At 40.4% G+C, this 25337-nt stretch overlaps 2 protein-coding genes across 3 annotated transcripts; one reads left to right on the top strand and one right to left on the bottom strand.

The window, feature by feature from the left end:
• Window positions 1–16795: 16795 nt before the first annotated feature.
• Window positions 16796–19497, top strand: LOC113357003. 2 transcript variants are annotated; one of them, XM_026600255.1, is made up of 5 exons: window positions 16796–17094; window positions 17310–17947; window positions 18059–18259; window positions 18376–18432; window positions 19020–19497. In XM_026600255.1, exons 1-4 carry the CDS (start codon window positions 16875–16877, stop codon window positions 18421–18423), a joined length of 1107 nt encoding a protein of 368 aa, XP_026456040.1. In that variant the 5' UTR covers window positions 16796–16874; the 3' UTR covers window positions 18424–18432; window positions 19020–19497. The 2 variants fall into 2 exon arrangements, with proteins under 2 accessions (XP_026456040.1, XP_026456039.1); XM_026600254.1 differs by lacking the exon at window positions 19020–19497 and having other exon boundaries at window positions 16797–17094; window positions 18376–18785.
• A 382-nt stretch (window positions 19498–19879) lies between these two features.
• On the bottom strand, window positions 19880–23748 carry LOC113357002 (calcium-dependent protein kinase 26-like). Its single transcript, XM_026600253.1, has 9 exons — window positions 23574–23748; window positions 22628–23480; window positions 22286–22429; window positions 22041–22193; window positions 21506–21621; window positions 21021–21188; window positions 20712–20936; window positions 20456–20606; window positions 19880–20251 (listed from the first exon to the last, which is right to left on the bottom strand). The coding sequence occupies exons 2-8, from the start codon at window positions 23376–23378 to the stop codon at window positions 20484–20486; spliced, it is 1680 nt and encodes a 559-aa protein (XP_026456038.1). The 5' UTR covers window positions 23379–23480; window positions 23574–23748; the 3' UTR covers window positions 19880–20251; window positions 20456–20483.
• Window positions 23749–25337: the final 1589 nt, after the last annotated feature.

Below are 25337 nucleotides of genomic sequence, written 5' to 3' on the forward strand. Positions count from 1 at the left end.
ATAACATCTCTTTGTTCATTATCATCACTCATTTTCACCCAATTCCTTTCTCCTCAAATATTATCCTTCTACTTTCTAATCAAATATCTAAGTTTATACTAATCATAAATAAACTAGTCTATTAACTTAACTAATTATTATAATCGGTTTATGTAGATGTTAAAGCATTGCTCGGTCGAACTCGCAAGCGTTGTTATCTCAAGGTTGTTTGTGAAATTTAGTTGCCAAAACTATAAGTCTTGATTTCTAGTCTACTTATAGCCAAGTCTCGGATTAGGATAGTAAATGTAGTTGAGCTTTAGACTCCACATCGTTCATCGAATGAAGACGAAGAACTACTCAAGGGAACTTGTGTAACTTCATCAACAAAAGGTATGTGGAGACTTGAACTTATCTATCACTCAAAAGTCTATCTACTCTATCTCCTAATTGAGACAAAATTCGTATTGCTATATAGACTTCAATTATACACATTTGCTATTTTGAGCCGAGTTTATCTCGCTTATCTATTTCTCGAAATATATGTTGGTAAGCTTTCGCTTTAGCCAAGTTCATCTTTACTCGTGACGAAAGTCATGTTGATTATTTCAATAACTTGAAAATCACTTTGATGCTAATAGTTTGTAAATAACAACTATTTTAACATCCTCTAAGAAAGTTTCAATCATTGAAATGAGAGTTTAGAACAAGTAAACATGTTTTGATATAAACATAGTGTGTTCTCACATTTGTGTAAAAGTCCAAAACCGGGAACCTAAAGTATGTGTACCCGTACGCGTACTAGCGGTTGTTGGAAATCCGGGTAAGTATGCGTACCCGTACGCATACTGGAGGAAGTTTCACGTCCGTGAATTTCTGTTGGAGTTTTGAAGTAAAAAACAAACTCAATCCGGCTACTTAAGTATGCGTACCCGTTTGCATACTTAACAGGTTACTTTCTAAAATCGGTTTGTTCATGAACTAAAACATTTATATAATAAGGAATGCAATCTTTGCAAACCGTGGCTATAATGTTCTTGAATTGATTCGAGTGAATCAAAATCGATTTTTCATCAATCGTCTCTTGTATACTTCAACGAGATCTAAGCAATTGAACAACTCTTTAACTAGGTTCATTTGAGTTATTTGAACTAGTTATGGTAGAGATGAATAAGGTTGATATGAAAGTGCTCATATGGCTAACCATTGGTTAAATATTGTTGAACCGACTAAGTGTACACGTTTAGGTACGATTACTCAAACATAAATGAAGGTACATTTCATTTGTGTATAACAATATAGGTTCGATCTAACGGTTGAAAGATATTAGCTTGAATATAATCAGGTTTTCATCTAACGGTGAATATTGAATGATTTGTTACCAAGGTAACCTAGATTGCAAACCCTGATTTGAAATCTATATAAAGGAGAACTCTAACAACTGGGAAACCTAATCCCCACACCTCCTGTGTGATACTAGTTGTATAAGATAGAGACCATTCTCCTTTAACCATAGGTTTTTCACAAAACCCTGTAGGTTAACGACTTAAAGACTTCATTGGGATTGTGAAGCCAGACCCAACTATTTTCTCTGTAGTTGCGTGATCTGATCTTGCTGTTTTCTATCGTGAGTGAGTACAATCGTAATATTGGCTTGAGATTTATATCTCTCATAGGAAAGATTGAAAAGTAGTCGCAAACACCTTCATCTCATCTCTTGTGATTCCACAATATCTTGTTTTGTTAATCGATTAAGATTATTGTGAGGTGATTGATAATACTAGGATGTTCTTCGGTAATATAAGTCCGGGTTACCAATTGTGTAGATGATGGATTTTAGTTCAGGGCTAAAATTGTAAAAGCCAAAATTATGCGTTGACATCCTGCAAAGGATGAAGCCACTGATAAGTAATGAATACTTCTTCACTTTACTAATTCATCCAGGTTGGATCATGTAGCAACAATATCATATACCCTGTGAATTTATAGCATTCTCAATCAATACACGATTATCCTTGTATTTCCTATGTTGTTCCCGCAGAACTCTCATTGTTAGTGCGGCATGACGACTGAGTGTTGCTCTCAGCAGAGTAATACAAATCTCCAAGTATTAATAGTGAGGCACGCACGAAATACCCATACATGCTACATCTCTCGGTGTGTTATACTATCCCGATCGAGCATACATCTCTCGGTGTGTTATACTAGCCCGATCGAGCATATTTGAAATCTGGATTGTTCGTATTAGTCTCAGAAACAATCACGACCACGCAAGTTGTCCGCATGATTTAACCAGCCTAGACGAACCCTAGCAGGAGCAGGCTACCACCTTAATGACCACCAGCGGGCCCTCTTATGCCCTGGTCGGTCGAATACCTACCATGCCTCCCAAACTACTACCGAACACCAGCCTGAAGTTGGATGTCCAGGCTGGTATGGAGCGGCTTGGAGGAGTCGTGTGAACAAAGGCCGCCTATGGCAGTCTCAAATTCATCACGTCCGTCCAACTCCATCGACGTGGTTGGATGGCGTGGATCGTCCCATGGTCGGTTGGACAAGTGTTGTCCTGCACACCGGCGGGTCCCCTTCACGCCTGCATAATCGGTCCTCCCCTAACCTAGACACATAATCACGTACGGTTGCCCGAAGTTCGGCCGGCGTGAGGTTTAAAGGGTCCCAGAAAATTCCACTAAAGGTCTCAAATTGATCACGACCATCCAACTTCACCAGCATGATTGGATGGCTTAGATCGGACCCATAACCCTCAGGCAGGTATTGACATGTTCACCACCGGCCCAATATGTGCCCCACATGGTCGGCCTTCCCAAAAGAGAAGCGTGGCTTGCCAATTCGTCCAGCTAAACTATTGTGGACATGAGACCCTAATTAAGGTTTGCGGCACATCACATGTGTCGCAAATCAGTCACAACCATCCATCTTCGCAGGCATAGATGGAGGGTGTAGATGTAGATTCAAAGGGTCCCAAGCATGTCAATACAATCACCGTGGGCCCGTCTACATGTGTGACCAATCGTCCAAGACCGATCATGGCTAGGCGTCTCAATTCATACGCCAAAACTAGGCATGGTCGTGCGTTTCCAATTTCAAACTGATCTCGACCACTCAACTTTGCCGGAAAATTGAGTGGCTTAGATCTCATCTCCATGGGACAGTGAGGTACGGACGTGTACACCGGCATGTTGTCTACACGCATGACCGATCGGTTGCCAAAAACGTGTCCCATGCTTGGATTCGACCAGGCTAAAGGTTGGTGTTTGAGCACCTCCTAAACCCTAATCCGACGGTCGCAGATGTGGGTCGCAAGTCATCTCGTCTTTCCAACTTCGCCAGCTTGGACGGATAGCCTAAGACAGGAGTTAGGCGACCAATGAGGCATCACCATGATCATCGTCCACCACTCTTCCACACAGAGTGATCGGCCAAGTCAGGGCTTACCTGTACAGCCTCCAAACGATCACTCGAAGATGGCTGGACGTGATGCTATTTTAAGATACTTAATCCGCGACTTACTCCGTTAAGCCTTAAAACAGCGATGCTTCATACATGCTGAATATATTCGATGCATTACATGCATAAAATACACATGATATTTCATAAATATCGACTTCCTAAATAACTTAGTAATTTAATCCAGCATCACATGCTATCTTTTGTGGGTCCCACGATCCACACACTCGAGACATTAATCATGTCACAAATTGGGGGATACTTACTGGGGTATTGGTCTGGTGGTTTACAGCGTGCAGCGCACAACGCGCCATCACAAGAACGTGTCATGAAGTCATGGACGGTTAGTGATGACAGGAGAAGTGGGCAAGACTGATCATGTGGCACTAATGCATGACTCCACTACTCCATCACTCCACTTCCTCCACTTCGCACGAGATACGAGGGTTAGACTCAATAACTTGTATAAATAGGTTCTCCTCCCTATTTCCAAAACAAGACAAGACAGAAACCAAGTGTTGATACAATCGTATTCAAACACCAGAACTGATAGCTTACATCCTGCAAGCCAGTTCAGCTTTCTGATACAAGTCATACACAACCAACACCTTCACAATATCAACACCTTCTTCGCTTCCCTCCCTAAGATAAACCCCATCTCCTTCACTTTGTGACCGAAGCAAGTGTGGAACGGCCATTTCTTAGTTTAGGCCAGAGTTGTACAGATTGATTTCTCGAATCAAAAGCACTCCCGTGCAGTGCATTTATTTAGGTTTTAGATTCATTTCTCATCCACACACCCCAAGTTACCAAAAACAGCAGAAATAATTTTCACCCATAAACAATTGGCGACCATAGTGGGAGATTAATCTCTCGGTTGCAATCTCAAGATCTTTGAAAGATGGTTGGCCTCATGGATGATTCTACCGCGACGGATCTCAACCAGAATCCTTCAACTGGTAATGCTTCTCACCCTCCTTTGAACAATTCTGTTTATAACGAATTTTCATATTTCAATACCCCCATTATCTCTGTCGCTTCAACCGATGGAGAAATCCCAACGCTGGCTGAACTAGCACGGAGACAAGAAGTTCTGACAAGAAATATGGACCTGATCAAAGAAGCGATAAACGACATACTCGATCTCCTCATCGAGATGACATCAGATGCGAGCAGTTCTCCTGTCACAAAGATTTCTAAACTGGGGACTGATCCTCGCAGTGATCCTCCTCAAGTCAATAGTTTCATTATGAACTAGAGGCCGGTGGATCAGAAAGCGGCTTCTCTAGTGGAAAGTTTATGCAAACTTTCTCTCGAAGAATCAACGGGTGGAGACGTTTGCTGCAATCAACCAGATATACCTAGACGTGCACCTGACTCCTTCACGACCAGAAATCTCCAACACGTCAGAGACATCTGTGAATAATGTCACATTTACAGAAGACGACATGATAGCGGAGGAAGGTCACAACTGGGCCCTACACGTTACTGCACGCATCAAGTATTCAGAGTTCAAGGGGTCCCTCATCGACGCGGGAGCATCTTCGAACGTGATTACTCTCAAGACTCTCATGACGGCCAAGGTTCACCCAGGCAAGATCGTACGATAGACTACCATGATGAAAGACTTTGAAGGAACCCAGACCAGCACATACGGGGAGACCATGTCTTCATGACAATAGGATCGTCCATTCAACGTATCACCAACGCCTGAAGACTAAGCTGAATAAAGAAGTTGTTCGTATTCATGCATCATTGTCTCCTTACGCACCAATATGCAGAGTGGAACTGTTCAACCAGGGAAGCTCCGCGGAAAGGATCAGACAAATTCCATTGCATCCCACTCTCCACGTGGGTGTCAATCCAGGAGGAGGACCGACTTGCATCATCGAAGGCTAGGCCCCATGATGCACCCTTGCTGACAAGGCGTCTCAATTCTTCTCTCCGCCCAACGGAATGCTACAACAACGACGAGCCACAAGAAGAACTGCTAGACGCTCCACGACAGCTGCAAGATGGCACCAACTCCACAATTGATGAGCTCGACGATGAGGAATCTTCTAGGCCTATCTCCGTCAGCTCGACCTTGTGGAAGCATTCATACAATCTCCGATCCAAGCCGGTCAAACAATCTCCGGGGAAATTCAGGCGCGAGATCAGGAGTTGCATGGATTCCATAGACTTGAACGAATGCTGCCCCAAGTACGATTTTCCTCCGCCTAACACCAACATGTTAGTAGACACCACCAGCGGACACGGCATGTTCTCCTCCATGGATGGATATAGCGGCTACAACTAGATGAGGATGTATGAGCATGATGCAAGTAAGACAGCTTTTCAAACCCCTATTGAAAACTTTTATTATACCGTAATGCCATTCGGTTTGAATAATGTCGGCATGACGTATCAACGCGCTATGACGGCAATCTTCCATGACATGATGCATAAGCAAGTTGAAGACTACGTGGATGATATAGTAGTCAAATCCAAGACTCAAGATATCCTCACAATGCCGCTGCCGCGAACCGTAAAGGGGTTCCAAAGCTTCATGGGCAAGGTGAATTCGACGTTTTATACCTGTCTTAGCCCAGCTCGTTGCTTAATTCACTCCCTTGCTGAAGAAAGGAGTGAGTTTCGTCTGAACCGCACTACAGTAGGAAGCGTTTCTGAAGATTCAACAAATATTGTCATCTTCAAATCATCACAAAGGGTTCGCCTATTATGTCAGCCTGAATGAGAGCGGGCCCGGGACATCTTCAGATCTACTGGAGCCGACACCTCAAGGTGTAATTGCGCATCAATAGGGCGGTACCTGTCAATCATGCTTTGTTAAAAAAACTAGCGCTTTCAGACATCCTCTGAACTCCGTGAAGCTGCTAAACGCTCAGTTGCGACAGCACGTGCCCTGCTAAAAACAGCAAGCCTGCCAGTAATGAGGAGCCCCATGATGTTCGTGGAAATATACATCTCATCAACAGGCAATACAACCTTCGGCCTTCTGTAAGCGCTGAAGCAGCAAGAGGAAAACCACCGAGATACAACATCCTGTGCATCCAAGATCGCCAACTCCAACTCCAGTACCACGTGCATGACTGCCACAATGATGAAACAACGTCCAAGATATTCCATGTCTGGCTCGACGGCAGCAACATCAATAAGAAACGCTTTCAGAATTTCGTCTCCGTAGAAAAAGTAGTTGCGTTACCAAAGGAGATTGCACCTGGGTCTTAAGAGGTACATACAGATTCTCCATGTCAAGAGCTTCATCATTAGTTAAGTCATTCACATGAAGGAACTTCCCCACTCCTCAAAGACATGATCCAAATAATGGAAAAGGAGTATGACCGGGGACTGCTTAGCACTTCTCATCTCAAAGGTGCTGAATTTGGAGAGATGCAAGCATGCCATCATTCCAAGATGTCCAAAGACGATGATATACTCAAGAAACCAGACGTATTGTCAAAGGTCAGTGATATCACTGGATGTCTATGAAAAGCAACGCAAACGTAAAGACGGGATCATGAACCCAGCATGGAAACATCTATCAAGTCGAAGGCTCAGAGGATACTCGTGGGCAGAGGACTGTCTCTCTCTTTTCCATTCCTTGAGGGAGCATGAAGGAAGCTATCGGTTCCATCATTAGCTTCTCCCTCTAATGACGAGAGGATCTCTACCACTATATGAAGACCGCCGAGTTCGTGTCATAGCTGTCACGCCTCTTCCTTCCAGTCTTTTATGATCACAACTGCAGCTGAGAACCATTGTTCGTTTGTTGATGCCAGTGCCCGAGCTTCACCACAGCAACAACCACTACGGAGAGAGATAGAACCATATAAGTCATGCTTGGGGACTGAGGCTCAACACGAGATTCCTTCACCCTCAGTCAAGGACTTCTTCAACACAAGAGATGGTCAATCTAGAATCATGCAAAGGTAAAACCAAACTGAAGAAGGAGCTGCTTCAAAGCTCTCTCCAGGAGCCGCCTCCACGTTCGCTTCAGAAGCCTGCTTCAAAGCTCTCTCCAGGAGCCGCCTCCACGTTCACTTCAGAAGCCTGCTTCAATGCTCTCTTCAAGAACCGCCTCCACGTTCGCTTCAGAAGCCGATTCAATGCTCTCTCCTGAAGAAGCTTTCTTCAAAGCTCTCTCTTGAAGAAGCATTTTTCAACGCTCTCTCCTGAAGAAGCTTTCTTCAACGCTCGCTCCAGAAGCATTATCTCCAGTCACGGCCATTAAAGCATGCTCCCTTCACCGTGGGAAGGCATGATCATAGCAGGACACACATTCACGTTAAAGTACAGAAGGCTGGCAAAGCAAGCGGGTCCCACATATGGGTCAAAGCAGGCAACAAGCGCTGCTCGAATGAAGCGAGGAGCAAGGCTGATATCACGTCATGCAAGCAAGGCTGGTCTTGGTTCACGTCACGCAAGCAAGGCTGGTATTGGGCCACGTCAGTAAACAAGGTCGGTGTTGAAAGTCCACGAAGCCGGTGTTGATCAAGGTCATAAGGCTGGTATTCGAACGAAGCAGGCACAACAACCCCACGATCGAGTGAAAGAGAAAGCCCACGTTTGAGTGAAGCAAGCACCAAAAATCCAACGTTCGGCTCTCGACCGAGGCAGGCATAGCAAGGTCGATCGAAGCAGGCAAGACCGACATTATGCTAGGGGAACGCTCGCAGGGACGCCTCTTGAACGTGACATGCTCCAAGGACAGGATGACCCGTCTCTCCTGGTGACATCTAACTTTGTCTCATAAGTTTTATCTTTATATATCACCATCTCATTCCTACCCCACAATGATGCAACCATTATATGCTAGGCAGGGGACTTAATGTAGATGGTGGATTTTAGTTCAGGTCTAAAATTGTAAAAGCCAAAATTATGAGATGACATCCTGCAAAGGATAAAGCCACAAATAAGTGATGAATACTTCTTCACTTTACTAATTCATCCAAATTGGAGCATGTAGCAACAATCCCATATACCCTGTGAATTTAATGCATTCTCAATCAATACACGATTAGCCTTGTATTTCCTATGTTGTTCCCGCAGAACTCTCATTATTAGTGCGGCATGACGACTGAGTGCTGCTCTCAGCAGAGTAACACAAATCTCCAAGTATTAATAGTGAGGCACGCACGAAATGCCCGTACAAGCTATATCTCTCGGTGTGTTATACTAGCCCGATCGAGCATACATCTCTCGGTGTGTTATACTAGCCCGATCGAGCATATTTGAAATCTGGACTATTCATATCAGTCTCAGAAACAATCACGACCATGCAAGTTGGCCGCATGATTTAACCATCCTAGACGAACCCTAGCAGGAGCAGGTTACCACCTTAATGGCCACCAGCGGGACCGTTTATGCCCTGGTCGGTCGAATACCTACCATGCCTCCCAAACTACCACCGAACACCAGCCTGAACTTGGATGTCCAGGCTGGTATGGAGCGGCTTGGAGGAGTCGTGTGAACAAAGGCCGCCTATGGCAGTCTCAAATTCATCACGTCCGTCCAACTTCACCGGCGTGGTTGGACGGCGTGGATCATCCCATGGCCGGTTGGACAAGTGTTGTCCTGCACATCGGCGGGCCCCCTTCACGCCTGCATAATCGATCCTCCCCTAACCTAGCCACATAATCACGTAGGGTTGCCCGAAGTTCGGTCGGCGTGAGGTTTGAAGGATCGCAGGAAATTCCACTAAAGGTACCAAATTGATCACGACCATCCAACTTTACCAGCATGATTGGATGGCTTAGATCGGACTCATAACCCTCAGGCAGGTATTGACATGTTCACCACTGGCTCAATGTGGGCCCCACATGGTCGGCCTTCCCAAAAGAGAAGCGTGGCTTGCCAATTCGTCCAGCTAAAGTAGCGTGGACATGAAACCCTAATTAGGGTTTGCGGCATATCACATGTGTCGCAAATCAGTCACAACCATCCATCTTCGCAGGCATAGATGGAGGGTGAAGATGTAGATTCAAAGGGTCCCAAGCATGTCAATACAATCACCGTGGGCCCGTATACATGTGTGACCAATCGTCCAAAACCGACCATGGCTAGTCGCCTCGATTCGTACGCCCAAACTAGGCATGGTCGTGCGTTTCCAATTCCAAACTGATCTCGACCACTCAACTTTGCCGGACAAATTGAGTGGCTTAGATCTCATCTCCATGGGACGGTGAGGTACGGACGTGTACACCGGCATGTTGTCTACACGCATGACCGATCGGTCTTGCGAAAAACGTGTCCCATGCTTGGATTCGACCAGGCTAAAGGTTGGTGTTTGAGCACCTCCTAAACCCTAATCCGACGGTCGCAGATGTGGGTCACAAGTCATCTCGTCCGTCCAACTTCGCCAGCTTGGACTGACAGCCTAAGACAGGAGTTAGGCGACCAGTGAGACATCACCACGATCACCGTCCATTACTCTTCCACACAGAGTGATCGGCCAAGTCAGGGCTTACCTGTACAGCCTCCAAACGATCACTCGAAGATGGATGGACGTGATGCTATTTTAAGATGCTTAATCCGCGACTTACTCCGTTAAGCCTTAAAACAACGATGCTTCATACATGCTGAATATATTTGATGCATTACATGCACAAAATACACACGATATTTCATAAATATCGACTTCCTAAATAACTTAGTTATTTAATCTAGCATCACATGCTATCTTTTGTGGGTCCCACGATCCACACAGTCGAGACATTAATCATGTCACAAACTGGGGGATACTTACTGGGGTATTGGTATGGTGGTTTACAGTGTGAAGCGCACAACGCGCCATCACAAGAACGTGTCAGGAAGTCATGGACGGTTAGTGATGACAGGAGAAGTGGGCAAGACTGATCGTGTGGCGCTAATGCACGACTCCACTACTCCATCACTCCACTTCCTCCACTTCCCACGAGATACGAGGGTTAGGCTCAATGACTTTATAAATAGGTTCTCCTCCCTATTTCCAATACAAGACAAGACAGAAACCAAGTGTTGATACAATCGTATTCAAACACCAGAACTGATAGCTTACATCCTGCAAGCCAGTTCAGCTTTCTGATACAAGTCATACACAGCCAACACCTTCATAATCTCAACACCTTCTTCGCTTCCCTCCCTAAGATCAACCCCATCTCATTCACTTTGTGACCGAAGCAAGTCTGGAACGGCCATTTCTTGGTTTAGGCCAGAGTTGTACATATTGATTTCTCGAATCAAAAGCACTCATGTGCAGTGCATTTGTTTAGGGTTTAGATTCATTTCTCATCCACACACCCCAAGTTACCAAAAACAACAGAAATAGTTTTCACCCATAAACAAATTGGTTCATGTTCACCTTAATTTATTAAAAGATGGAATAAAAACTCGTAGGTATATCTGTGAGAGACAGATTTTTCTATTCAATGGACTTTTATGTGTGATACAGATTTTTTTATCAAGTCTTCGACTTTGGGTCGTAGCAACTCTGGTTGTGGGTGAGATCAGCTAAGGGAATCAAGTGTGTAGTATCCTGCTGGGATCAGAGACGTAAGGAATGTGACTGTACCTTGATTAGTGTGAGATTGATTAGGGCTCAACTACATTCCAGACCGAAGTTAGCTTTGTAGTAGGCTAGTGTATGTAGCGGCTTAATACAGTATGGTGTTCAAATCTGGACTAGGTCCCCGGATTTTTCTGCATTTGTGGTTTCCTCGTTAACAAAACTTCTGGTATCTGTGTGATTTCTTTTCCGCATTATATATTTTTATATAATTGAAATATCACAGGTTGTGCGTTGAATCGATGTTGTTGATTGAAATTGATTGATCCTTGAACGTTGGTCTTTGGTACCAATCAAGTTATGTCTCTTATATTCAATCAGGCTTGCAAATTCTAATTTGTTTGATTGTGGATTGAATTGAGAAATTGAGATATAACTCTTTGATATAATTTTCTTAAGATTGAGTCTAACTGTCTAGTTGATTCTCTTGAAAGTATATTGGAGTTAGTCCATACAGATTGCTAAGTGAAATATTGGGTGAGGTTGTTAGACCCCCGCTTTTTCAGTAGACATTCACATAAACAGATTATGGGCTTGACAATTAAGAAATCACATGTTATATGATCGTTCTACTTGGACGTTCACATAAACCGATTCTATCAGTAATAACCAACAAGAACACGGTTATTTTTTTCATACCAGAAACGATCGATGTAGGCATGAATATTTACCGATTATGGTTAGATGACCTTCAACCAGAACACACATACAGAATAACCGGCCAACGTGCGGATGAACATTGACCGTTTCATGGAGGAATTTGTGTATAAACATGAACATATACCGATTATGGTAAAATCGGAAAATTTTAAAATCAAAAATTTCCAATTTTTGATCGAATACATATTGTTAAAACCTAATTTAGAGGATTGAGTTTTTAGAAAAGTACCTGATTCGAGCTATTTTTTCTACCTGTATTGTGTTCGGAGAATGTTCGTCTTCCATAACCATTTTCTTCCTCAATTTTTTTTATTTCGAATCGCTTGAACAATCCTTGGATTGCCTCACAATGATAAGTAACTTCAATGGCTTGTTTAAATTTCGATGGCTTCAACATTATATAAGAAAAAGAAAACGATTAATCATTTTTGGAATTGACGATGTTTTTGTTTGAAAATGAAAAAGATGAGAAGAATGGACGGATAGAGATGGAAATAAATTGGATTAAAGTTTTAGGTGTTATTATTAGGATTTAATGGAGGGTAAATCCAATACAGGACCTCCTATCCTCAATCTAGTTGGGAACAAAATTTGGGTAAGCCTCAAACTAGCCAAAGATTTTGATCTCACTTTCGTAAGAAAAAAAAAAACAAAAAAAAAAAAGTTGACACATAAATATACACCAACTTACCACGGGGATGCTCTTATGTACTATTCATTTCTATTTGCTGGCTATTAAGGTCTTTTAAGCAATTGGGAGTCCGGGAGACGTGGTTCGCGATTTATGGTTTCTCGTTTGCTGGCTTGGTTTGACAAAGGGAAATGTCAGCAGGGATGCAGAGAATCGACACTACAGTTAGCCTTCCTCTTTTTATCCTGGCATTTTTAGGGGAGATCCCAAAAAATTTAGGGGCGATTTTTTTATTCCCAACCCATACACAACGTTAAGGGATGTCCAAAAACGCGGAGAATACGTTAATGCCTTTACATAATCGGAAGCTATTTTTTTCACGATTGACATATCTCAATCGGAAGGTTCTTAACGTGGTTATACTACCGATTAAGTTCGTTTTTGTGCCAAACTTGTATCTTGGTTGTATAACAATCGGTAGAATAATAACCTCACTAGGCTACCGATCATAGTAGCTCCTAAATTCCCAAAATTGGTGATTTTATCGAAGAAGAAATTTGGGGAAACTGTGTAATCGAAAGTCGTATTAACTACCGATTATTCTAGTTCCCAAATTCGAAAAAATTGAGATTTCTGCAAAAACAAAATTTGGGGCTACTGTATAATCGGAAGGGAAAGTACCTTATTTGACTACCGATTATACTAGTTCTCATGTTCCGTAGGAAATTTATGCACACTAAATTGCATAGAATCCTTAATCTTTACGAGATCACGATTGGTGAATTCATGGATTGCTTCTTGGATCGACACAACTCCATTTTGATTACCTAGAAGTATTTTCTTTAATCGGCCATGAGACCCCTCCGCAATGCTCGTCGCCTCGTTCTTGAAGTTACGATATTCATATGTCCATGCATACACAAACCTCTCCTTAATCGGTAACCATTGTGTTTTACAATACTCAACGGCCTTTGGGTAGTCTGTGCCATATTCATCCTCAAACTTCTTCAAGTTACGTTCGTATCTTTCCTCGGTTATTGACCAAATGATCTTGTCCCATGATTTCATGAACGCTCTCCAAATCATTCCATCCTCCTTCCATTTTTCATCAAATAACCTCTTCTCTTCCTCTCTTTGTTCCACGGTTAATTTACTAATGCGCTCGTCATCTTCCTTCGACCTCTTGGTACCCTTCCTTGGTTTTTTAGCTTGGAAATGGAGATGGAAATTGTGTTTGATGTTGCATTGAATGTGCCACGTACATTGCAAATTTCGGGCTTCAGGAAACACTATCGATATTGCATGCATTAAGGCTTGATTGTTATCCGTTATAATAACCCTTAAAAAATTATCGCCATTATAAATGGACCTCAACGTCTCCAACATCCAAATGAAACTCACGTTGTTCTCATGATCCATTAAACCCCATGCAATGGTAAACGTGTTTTTGTCCGAAGTGCGACAAGCAATGTTCAACAACGACATGTTATATTTGTTTGTCTTGTATGTGGCATCTATCAACAAAATTTGATGAAAATACTGAGCTAATTTTATCATTTCGGTATGTGCCAAGAAAATACGTACCACTTTACCATCCTTTTCTTCCGTTCTCAACGTGTAGTCGTGTAACTCAGCTAACCACTGCGATTGTTGCATGACCGTTCTACCATCCCATTCCGTCCTTTTGATCGTATCTAGGGACGACTTAATTGTAGACAAAGAAGACAAGTTGTCGGGGTCGTCCTCCTTTATTTTACTTAAGATCGCACTCGCCTTTTGGATACGCATAGACCTCACCGTCTCCATTTCATGTGGTTTTAACTTCGCAACCATCACATGTCCAATAAGAGTATCCGTATCATCATGGTTGTGACAACCATTAGCAACTTTAGACATTTTCCACTCTTTACTTTCCTTACCATAGGGATTACAGAAGACAATCTTAAATGGGCATCCAATCTTCTTTGTATGAGTTCGGTACTTCTTCCTCTGCGTCTTCCTTACATACTTATTATTCTTTCCCTCATGACTCTTTTTCTTACCACTTCACTCACACACCATTTCAAACCCAACGTCCTTCACACAAGGGTTCTGAACTACCACGCACATATTCTCTTTTGCCTTGTTCACAAGCCATACCTTTGCCTCCTTCTTACTTCCAAATATCTAAATGCGCATATAACAAAACAAAAATAATAAGCATAACCATGTAACATACATGATTGGAAAAATAAAAGATTATTCATGACCATACCAAATCGTTTGCATAGCGTAGGGAAGTATCCGACCTCAAATAATAATCGTCATTAACCGCTACAATCGCCTACGCATCATAAGAACAAGTTGTTGATTAATAATCGGAAGATAGTTTAGAGACAACACACCCTATTATAGATTAATCGGGTACCATTAGGACACAGACCGACCGATTATAGATTAATCGGTAGCCTATTACGACGATAAGCTACCGATTAACGAAATATACAAATGAACAATTTTCCTGTAAAGAAAACTTCAATAATCGGAGGTAAAAGTAATTCATAAATTATGAAATATCAAGAATCACAAATATTTCATTTTTGGAGAATTTCGTATTTGGGGCGAAGTTTTACAATCGGACGTTTCTGGATGTATAAAACTTCCGATAGTGAGAAATTGAAGCTTTCAATTTGGGGATTTTTTCCATATTCGGCAGATTATTACATCAATAGATATCCAATTTCCAATAATCGGTAGATATGGTACTAAATTAACTACCGAATATATGTCGTTCATGGCATTCAATGCATGCATACATCGAATTTTCACGTTCAAAAACACACACAAACGCACATAACATGGATAACTTGGGTATTAGAGTTTGATAACAACATACATGTACGTTTGATGCATCGTTAGCTTCGATCTCGGGTGATTCTCCATATTCTTCCATGAAATCGTCGTCGTCTAGGGTTTCATCTCCATTAAAGTTTGGATCATTCAACATATACCCCAAATTGTCGTCTCTAAACGGTAGCGAACCTTGAACTTCAAAAACTTCACGTTCTTTTTCGTACCCATCCATGTTTATGGAAGTTGGAAACAATCGGAAGTTGGCGACATATACCCCTTCTTCTTCTTTTTTTCTTCTTCTTCTTCTCTCACTCAATCGGAAGATATCTCACAATGACCCAAAAACAATTTCCAAATACTAATATATAGACCCCAGACTACCGATTACAGGATTACACTTCCGATTATTTGTATAATCGGGAACTTTATAAGTTGTATATCCTACCGATTATAGCAGATTTTAAAATTCACGAGCCACATGGTTATGCCTGGCTCTGTACCCTCTAAACCTATGGATTTTGGCAAAGGTTGGATTTGGGGCTTCTTATAATCGGACGGTAAGAAGTAATATATCCTACCGATTAGGCTAGATTTCAAAATTCATTACATGAAGGATTTTTGAAAAAACTCATTTTGGGGCAACTTATAATCGGAAGGTTGTGGAACATATTAAACTTCTGATTACCGATGCATCCAAAACACGAACCAAATGGTTGTGGCTGGCTGTTTACACTCAAAATCTATGGAATTTGGCAAGGGTTCGATTTGGGGCTCCTTATAATCGGTAGGTTGTTAAGATGTACAAACTTCCGATTATAACAGGTTCCAAAATTCATTACGTGAAGGATTTTAGAAAAAACTCATTTTGGGGCAACTTATAATCGGTAGGTTTTGTAACCTATTTAGTTTCCGATTATGGCTACATCCACAACTTAAGCCAAGTGGTTATGGTTGGCTCTGCACCCCTCAGAACCTATGGAATTTGGCCAAGGTTGAATATGGGGCTCCTTATAATCAGTAGTCTTACACGTTGGATAACGTACCGATTATACAAGGGATTATTAGCCGAAGTATCTACACTATAATCGGTAGGTATAGTTTCAATTCAACCTACTGATTCACCTCTAACCTACCGATTATGGTGTAGGCTCCCAATTATATGAGGACATATTGGCCATTTCGAAACATCAGAAATAAGGGGTAGCTTAGAATTACGTTTGGGTGACCTTTTTTGTCTTTTAATGTCGCCCCTAATTTTTTTTGGGTCGCCCCTGAAAATGTCACGTTTTTTATTCAAATGATTTGAGTACTTAAAAGAGAGACCATGATTTGCGTGTAGATACCAAGAGTGGATAAAGAATAGAAAAAAAGAAGAAAAAAAAAACTTTCATAAAGATTGTTTACATGAAAAATTCAAGCGGAGACAAACATGGGGAACGAACTCATTGTGCGGGTTAGGAAAAGACGAGACATGAGAATGATCATCTTGTTGTGCACTTGTGCTTCCCTCTCCAACTATTTCGAGAGTAGAAGTTGGCTAGTGACGGGTCTTGGGAATGGACTCGTAGCCAACCCGGTTCGTAACGACACATCCCAAATTGGAGTCTTGCAAAGAATAAATTAAATTTGTGCGAATTTTAAAATCCTCGTGTCAGCTGACGAATTAATCCATCATCATTCCTCCACATAACTTCCCACTCCTTAGTTTTCTCTCTGACTTTGCCTTTCTGTAAAGTGGTGGTGGATAGAGAAAAAGCTATGGCAGCATTTTCTGCGAATATTATCTGTCAAACTAAAACTTTCATTCCTTCATCTCCTATTCTCAAATTCCGAAACCCAAAATTCGTCTCCAAATCTGCATATATACGTTCTTACTATCTCCATAATCAAATTCATCGGAATTCTGTTTCCATGTCTGCCGCCAACGTTGCCTCTGACGTCGAGGTTCAACAAAACCTCCCTAATTCCACCACTCCCGGTAAGTGTTCCACTTTCTCTCATTCATTTTCTGTTTTTTTTAGCTTAATTTTGAACCTGGAATCTGATTGAACACTTAATTTGACTGATTCGAGTTTTAAAAGATTAGACCATAATTCGCAGTAACCCATGAAAGATTGTATTTGTCAGCGAGATTGTTTAACTTGATGTGCAAATCAAAGATTATGACTGTTTTGTTATAACCAAAAATTGCAGCATGGGAAGAATTTGCTAGAAATGTGTCAGGAGAATGGGATGGGCACGGTGCAGATTTCACAAAAGAAGGCGAGCCAATTGAACTACCTGAAAACGTGGTGCCGGATGCCTATAGAGAGTGGGAGGTTCGAGTTTTCGATTGGGTAACGCAATGCCCTACGCTCGCTGAGTCAGATAAGTCTGCTCTTTTTTATAAGTTGATACACCTACTTCCCACTGTTGGATGTGAAGCTGATGCTGCAACCAGACATACCGTTGATGAGAGACATATAGGAGGTGTGGATAACAAAGTTTCAGCATTTGCATATAACTCAAGTGGATGTTATGTAGCTGTCTGGCCAAAGGAAAATAAGGGTGTCAGTTTACTTGAATTAGAACATTGCTTGGTTGATCCTCAAAATCGAGAGGTGCGTGTTAGGATAGTTCAAGTTGTTCGGATAGACGGGACAGCATTGTCATTGTCGAAAATCAAAGTTTTCCGTGAACAATGGTATGGGCCATTTAGAAATGGGGAATCTTTAGGTGGATGTTCTATACGTGATGCCGCATTTGCTAAAACGGATGTCATCAAAGGGTCAGAAGTTATGGGTACATGGAAAAGTTCAAAATGTGTAGCCAGTTTTCAGAGTTCCGAAACTGTAAGAGTCATTCTCCTAACTCCCGTATACTCTTCAACATTTCTGATTTAATAATTCACTAGTTATCATGGTCTAAATATTGGATTCAAAGCTAATGTTTAGTTGTTTCAGAATTTTTTCCAAGAACTTGCTGGAGAAAAGAACCAACAATCAGTAAGAGATGAGCAAAATCTTGTACTGCTTCCCAAACAGTTATGGTGTTCATTCAAAGAAACAGGAAACGGAGAAACTTGTGCAGAAGTAGGATGGTTATTAGAGCAAGGACGTGCAATCACATCAAGGTGTATTCTCTCAGAAGACGCAAAGTTGCAGGCAAGTTGATGCCCGTAGATTGTAGCCAGTCTTACATGACGCATCTGTATATGATAGTCGTTAGATACTTTTAACCTGGTGACTTTTGTTTTATCAGAATTACTTCTTTTTTGCAGGGAATTGCAGTTGGACAAGAACATGCAATGTTGGAGAACAGCCAGTAAAAATCCAATGTGTGAGCTCACAGGAATTCAACTGTATTTGTATTGGTAGTATATTTACATCAATAAATAGTTGTGTTGTTAGATCATAACACCATGTTGTACTAGAGAAAATTTGAAATAATGAGAAGAAAATGTTTTACATGTATCTGTATGGGTAGGTATATTTACATCACGGATTGAATAATGATCACAGTAGATAGTACCTCGTGTTACTGGGGTGTTCTTTTCTTATTTAGATTCGCATCTTAACATCTGTCGAGTGAATCCATTAGTGTGGAAGTATTATGGGATAAATAATAGATGGAGGCACATTTCATTGAATAAACTCGCGGATAATAAAAATTGTCAGATTGTATTGTGCATCAGTAGATTATAAAAATATTGTGTGCCTGTAAATTTTATATACATAGAGTATATGTCAATCTTTTTTTTTTAATAAGAAAAGAGAATTCATTAATAACTGTAGCAAATTACAGTTAACTTTATATACATAGAGTAACTTTTAAAGGTTGATTGTGCTACTGGTTGCCTGTAAATTTTATATACATAAAGTATATGTCAATCAACTCGAAAATTACAGGTTGATTGTGCTACAGGTAAATTATACATGTACCGGAGTATAGGAATCACCACAAAGTGCTTAGACAAAAGCTGTAGCAAATTATAGGTACAGCTACCAACGCATCAACTGGGATCTTCAAGGCAACAGGCGCTGAAGAAGCGGTAGCTGTAGCCGTGCTCAAAGCTTCACAGTGGGCAAAGGTGGAAGGATCCAGAAGGCAATTGTCAAAGAATAATAGACTATGCAACCGCAATACAGAACTGAGTAAATTAGCAGAATCAAGCAACTTTGAAGGAAGCAATGAGAACTTTGCAGTTTCTGGAATTTGGGTATTCTCTTCACTCAGAGAAAAAGAAATATGGTGGCAGACAAGGTGGCAAAAAAAGGAAGGAAAAGCACTCTTGATCAGATTTGCAACAACAGCATGCCTAATGTCATAAATTCTGCTTTAATGATGGATAAAAACTCAATTTTCATTTCTAATTTAATTTCAATTTCAATTTCCGAGCCAACTGAACTGTTGGATGATACCACTGTTTTAGCACCACTGCTATGACAGGGAATAGTCAGCTCCTTCCTCCTTGTACCTTGCTTTGGTTTTTAATAGAAGTTCCAATAAAAAAAATAATAATAATCTGTCACTGCATAAAATGTGATGCCTGGTGCGAAGGTTATCAAGGCATAAAAAAAAGTTCTAATTCTAAAAGCAGGTTACTATATGGTACGCTGATTCTTTCAAGTCCACTTTGTGTACAAGTGTCATCAAGGCATCACTGAGTTACTTCTTCACTACATGGTTCTGATTACTAACCGATAGCAGGGTAGTAGTGCAAATATCTAGTGAACCAACTAAACTACATGTTAAGAGTTTTTGCAGATTTAATGCAAAGCATGTAGTCAACCTGCAATCCCTAAAATCTCTTCTTTTTTTAAAGAAAGCCCAGCTAATTACATAATTGGAACATGTTTACAATCACGGTAACCTATTTCTGTTGATCGCGAAGGATACAAATCACAAATTACAACAATGCAAATAAAACTTCAAACGTCAAACAGCAGGCAAACACTTTAAGTTGGAGACTGGAGATACATGTTACTTTCAAAATCATTTACCAACACAAGCTGGGGTGAAGTTCTCAGAATCAAATCTCCATCTCCAAAATTGTTGAAAATACACCTGCAAGGCTTCAAAGCTAGTGAGGAACCAAGGCTGCATCTCTAAAGCTACTTCTCTGAATCTTCTGTTCTAGCCTTGTTTTACACGACCTGTCGTAACCACATACAGAAGATGAGCAAAACACAACACGCACCATCCATTTAATACACACACGCTTTACTTTTCTATTTGACTGTTCTATTCATTATTTTACTAATCAATGTAGAACCATTGACTGTTAATCTGTATCATATGACACCAATTTTGAGTGGAGGAGAGCAAAGGTGCAAGTAAAAGCAGAAAATAACAAATACCTGTACACCATGTACGCATGATATGTTGTTAGAGGGCCCCAGGAGCATCTCTCATGCTTATATTCACACTGTTTCGCATGGTTCTTCGTCCAATTCCAGCAGATCCCTTTGTCATCATAGCCACAAACTCACCATAATCGATCCTACCATCCTGATACATTAACAACATTTAACAAAAATGAAGGATCGCCTAAAAATGATGTATGAACAGTAATCAAGCCTAAGTTGAAAAGCCCAATGATTTTTCAATACATACATTATCTTGATCAACTTCTTTAATGATATCCTCAAGAAGAACGTCAGTCATGTTATGCTCCACACAAGCTTGCTGGAGTTCGTCAACTGTAATATAACCACTACCGTCTTTGTCAAAATAAGCGAATGCTGCAACCAAGTGTTCCTCACGTTCCAGCTTGTTAAGATGTACAGTTGCAGCAATGAATTCCCCATAATCGATAGTCCCGCTGTTGTCTACATCTGCCTGAAGTGCATATGATAGAATCAGTTCACATACATGGAAATCATAACATTGTATTTCACAACCAGCTCAACAGGAAAAACATACTGCATCCATCAGATCACGGATCTCCCACTCCTTCAAGTTAGAGCCATATTTTTTCAAACCCGCTTTGAGTTCATCAAATGTAATTGCACCACTGTTATCAGTATCCATTGCCTTAAACATCTCCTTTAACCCAGCAATCTCTTCCTCTGATAAACTTTCAGCTATAACCTGATAACCAGTAGAAAAGTATCAGAAAACATACTTACGCCTTGGCAAACAGTAATAGTTACTTTTAAGTAGGTAAAATTATTAGCAGAAAGGAGGAGCATCCAAACATGGAGAGAAAAAAATATCCTATAGAAAAATTAAGGTTGAAGTGTTCTTCATATAAATTCAGATTATTATTAGTATGATAAATAGTGCTGGTCGATGTGGTTACCATCTCAGCCCCTAATTAGTTAAATGCATTCCGAAAAATCAACAAGTTAATTGTCCATGCCACAAACCTACATTTTGCCATGGAAAATATATGAAATTGTACTTACTCTCAAAGCCATCTTCTTCAATTTATTCATTGCAGAGAATTGCTTCAAACGGGAGAGGACAGCTGGATCCAGTGAACGATCAGGAGCCACACCATTCTCGCATATCCAAGGATGGCCTGGGTTCAGCACAAAACATTAGGTCATCAGTATGAAGATGATAGAACTTCAAGCAACCATCTTAACCAGATATTGACCCTCGCTCAATAACAGGAAGAGGCGGCAGCTTCCACGGTCTTGTGGAAGAATTAAGTAATTAACAAAATTTGTGGGAAAGAACAAATGCTATTCTCTTCAGCTGGTTTAGAAGCAGAGAAATCACGCTACTATTGCAGACCTTGGTTCTTTTGTCAGGTTTTAGATAAAAACTGAAACATTATAGTAAGGAATTTAAAAGTAATTTCATCATTTTGAGTTGTTACAAAGTGCAGGGCACGGGACTACAAAGTTCAACAAACCCAATGCAATCCCCCACAAAGTTTAGCCTATTAATAAACCAAAAAAGAATAAACAGGTGGAAGGGGATTTGCGGACATACATAATACTTGATGAGCCGTCAGGCGATCAGATGGCTTAGAGCAAAGCATCTTCCGGATAAGGTCTTTGGCACTGTCTGAAATCACAGGCCATGGGTCTGAATCGAAGTCAATCTCTCCCTTCAATACAGCATCGAATATCCCTTGCTGCGTTTCTGAACTCAAAACATTTAAAAAGAATCTTTAGTACAACAGGCACTAGTCATGACTTTTTGCGCATACAAGGTGGGAGAGAATGGACATGTACCTGCCCAGAAAGGTGGTACACCACTAAGCAATATGTAGAGAATGACTCCAGCTGTCCACACATCTGCTTCTGGCCCATAATGTTTACAGAGAACCTCGGGAGCAACATAATATGGGCTTCCAACAACATCAGTGAAGATCTGACCTGAAATAACAACTCATAGTTAGAGCTGCACAAACACAATAACTCCAATTGAACTTTAAAAAACAGAATTGAGAAGCATTTATAGAAAGTAGTTGCTTAAGACAGGTCATTTCATTTAAACAAAGAAGTTATGATAAGGTAGACTATTAAATTTTTGTCTAATTCACAGAAGACTCAAATAAGATTAGATGATTATACCTGGTTTGAAGAAGACTGAGAGCCCGAAATCAATAGCTTTAAGAGAGAAATCATCATCCTTGTTAATTAACAAGAAATTTTCTGGTTTTAAATCTCTATGCATAACCCCAAGTGAGTGACAAGCTTCAACAACTCCCACAATAATCTTTGTCAACTCAGCTGCCTTTCTCTCACTGTAATGCCCTCTCTGAATAATCCGATCAAACAGTTCACCACCAGCACACAACTCCATCACAATATGGACATACAACGGATCTTCATAAGCACCCTTAATCGACACAATGTTCTTGTGACCTGACAAATGGTGCATTATCTGAATCTCTCTTCTAACATCCTCCACATCTTCTTTGGAAATCAACTTCCTCTTAGATATAGATTTGCAAGCATATTCATGACCAGTACCATTCTCAACACACAAATAAGTAGTACCAAATTGACCTTGCCCTAATTTACGGCCTAACGTGTAAAGATCACGAATATTAGCAGTCTGATGACCCAAAACATAATAAGCATGATTTTCCATTCCTCTTCTCATGCTGTTATCCTTTCTTGGACTAAAAACAGACAATTTACTACTTTTCTTAGGACAATCTTTCCCGGATTCTTCAGAAATCAATTGAGTGTTCAATCTAGTTGGCGAATAATCAGAATTGTTGGAATGTTCAGAAGTATTTCGTTTGGAATGATCTACCGGCTCGTTCTGGACTTCTACTAATTTACTTCCTAAAGATCCACGGCATGAATTGCCCATGAAACAAAAAGTAAACCACTAAAACAACCTTACAATCTTTTCCTCATTCAAGGAAAAGATTTATCTCGTAAAACTAGCTAAAACCAACTAAACCTGCAAAATCTTGAAGTTCAAAACGAATAAATAATCAAAATCTTGAAAAAGAAATCCAAAAGTAAAACAGAAAACAGAGGAAGATATAGACAGAGATCTTACCAGAGCTGAGAATGAGTGAAGAGTGGTGGTGGAAGATCTAATTAAAGGGGATTCAAAGGATGTTTCATGGTTATTTCCTGTTTTTAGAAGAAGAAGTAGTAAAGAAAGAAGAAGTTTATTTTGTTTTCTTTTTTATTAATTCTTGATTTTAGGGTTTTTTTTTCTTTGCTGTCGTAGAAGAAACCAAACGAGAACACAGACAAACGTTGTGCTGACCAGCTATTTGTCCTTCATATTTTTTTTGAATACGTGTATCGTTTTGTTCACTTACTTAGCACAGGTGATCAACACCCACCAGACTCTAGCCTTTCAATACTCAAAGTCAACGGTATCGCACCGTAGGATTAGGTTTGGTTAGTTCACTTACCTTTACAAATGGGCTTTGATAGCTCAAGTTACTTTGGATGTCTAATCATGCAGCAAAAGTTCGATACTTTTCGATCCAAAGTCACTCATGCGATGCGGATTATTACAACTGTGGGACCCATATAGAATGAATTTTGATAGGCTTGGCTTTAGATTCTTTGTCATTATGTTTTTAGTCTCAAGTTGATGTTGGAGATAGTTTGCATTTCGGAACTCTTACTGGCGGGTTTTGGATCTTCTGTTGTGATTCGAGGACTCGGGAAGTTGAATTTATGATGGAGTGGAGTTGGACTGTTGGGAGTGAAAGTGATTAAGTGAGGTTGGTGCATATTTATTAGCACTAAAGTTAGTACTAATGCTAGCTGCAATGGAGTAAAAGTTTAAGCAAAAAGACTGATGCATCTTTATGGAATATCTAATTTTATCTTTGTATATATAATTGTTGTTTAGCTAATTATGATTCTAGTATATCAACATAGGTCCAATATTTTAAGAGAACATTATTATTATACCCAAGGGCCAAAGTTCTCAATGTCTCTCTAAATTATCTGTCGTGGTTTACATTTATTTTTATTTATTTCTTGATGCAAAGGAAAAATTCATTAATTGGTTGTAAGGGTGCAGTCCCTTGCCAGTAGAGTAAATATTTTCTCAGGGAAATTATTTGTGAGATCTAAATTAATGGTTGTTTTTCTCGTAGATTTAGAAATTGTATGAGCCACCTGATTATCATCTCTGCTTCCATAAGAAAAACGACATGTAGAAAAACTTGAACTTAAATGTTTAATCTCTTTAAGCAAATTTTTATTCTCCCATCATTTGAGGAGATCATTGCTTGTTATTGACTGAATAACCAGTTTCGCATCGGCTTCTATATGAATCTGTGTGAATTGCTTCTCTTTAGCCCACGTAAGAGCTTCACGTATTGCCATGCATTCTCCCATTTCCGGACTTAGAATTCCATCTGTGTAGCATCCTTTAATTCCTTCGCATGAACCTGTGTGTGAACGCAAGACAATATCAATACCAAGTTGATTAGTGTCATGATTAAAAGAGGCGTCTACGTTAAATTTTAAAGTATCATGCATTGGAGGTTGCCAATGAGAAACTCTATATGTATTGTTAAGATGCATATGAGCAGAATGGTCAGCTAGATGAGACTGCAGGTGATAATGAATCCTATGCATAGAATCAAAAGGGTTTAGACTCCCAGGACTACCGCGTCGCACCTATCTTTCCATATTATCCATGCACTTATCATCATAGTGTATAGTAATTTTTCGTCAGCTATACCATTATTGTTTATAAACCAACTTTCCACCCACTGTGAAACACTTATTCCTCTACTGTGAACTTCATCCACATTAATATTCATCAATCTCCAGACTTTGCGAGCAT

This window comes from Papaver somniferum, chromosome 3, assembly GCF_003573695.1.
Source record: "Papaver somniferum cultivar HN1 chromosome 3, ASM357369v1, whole genome shotgun sequence".
Classification (NCBI taxonomy): domain Eukaryota; kingdom Viridiplantae; phylum Streptophyta; class Magnoliopsida; order Ranunculales; family Papaveraceae; genus Papaver; species Papaver somniferum.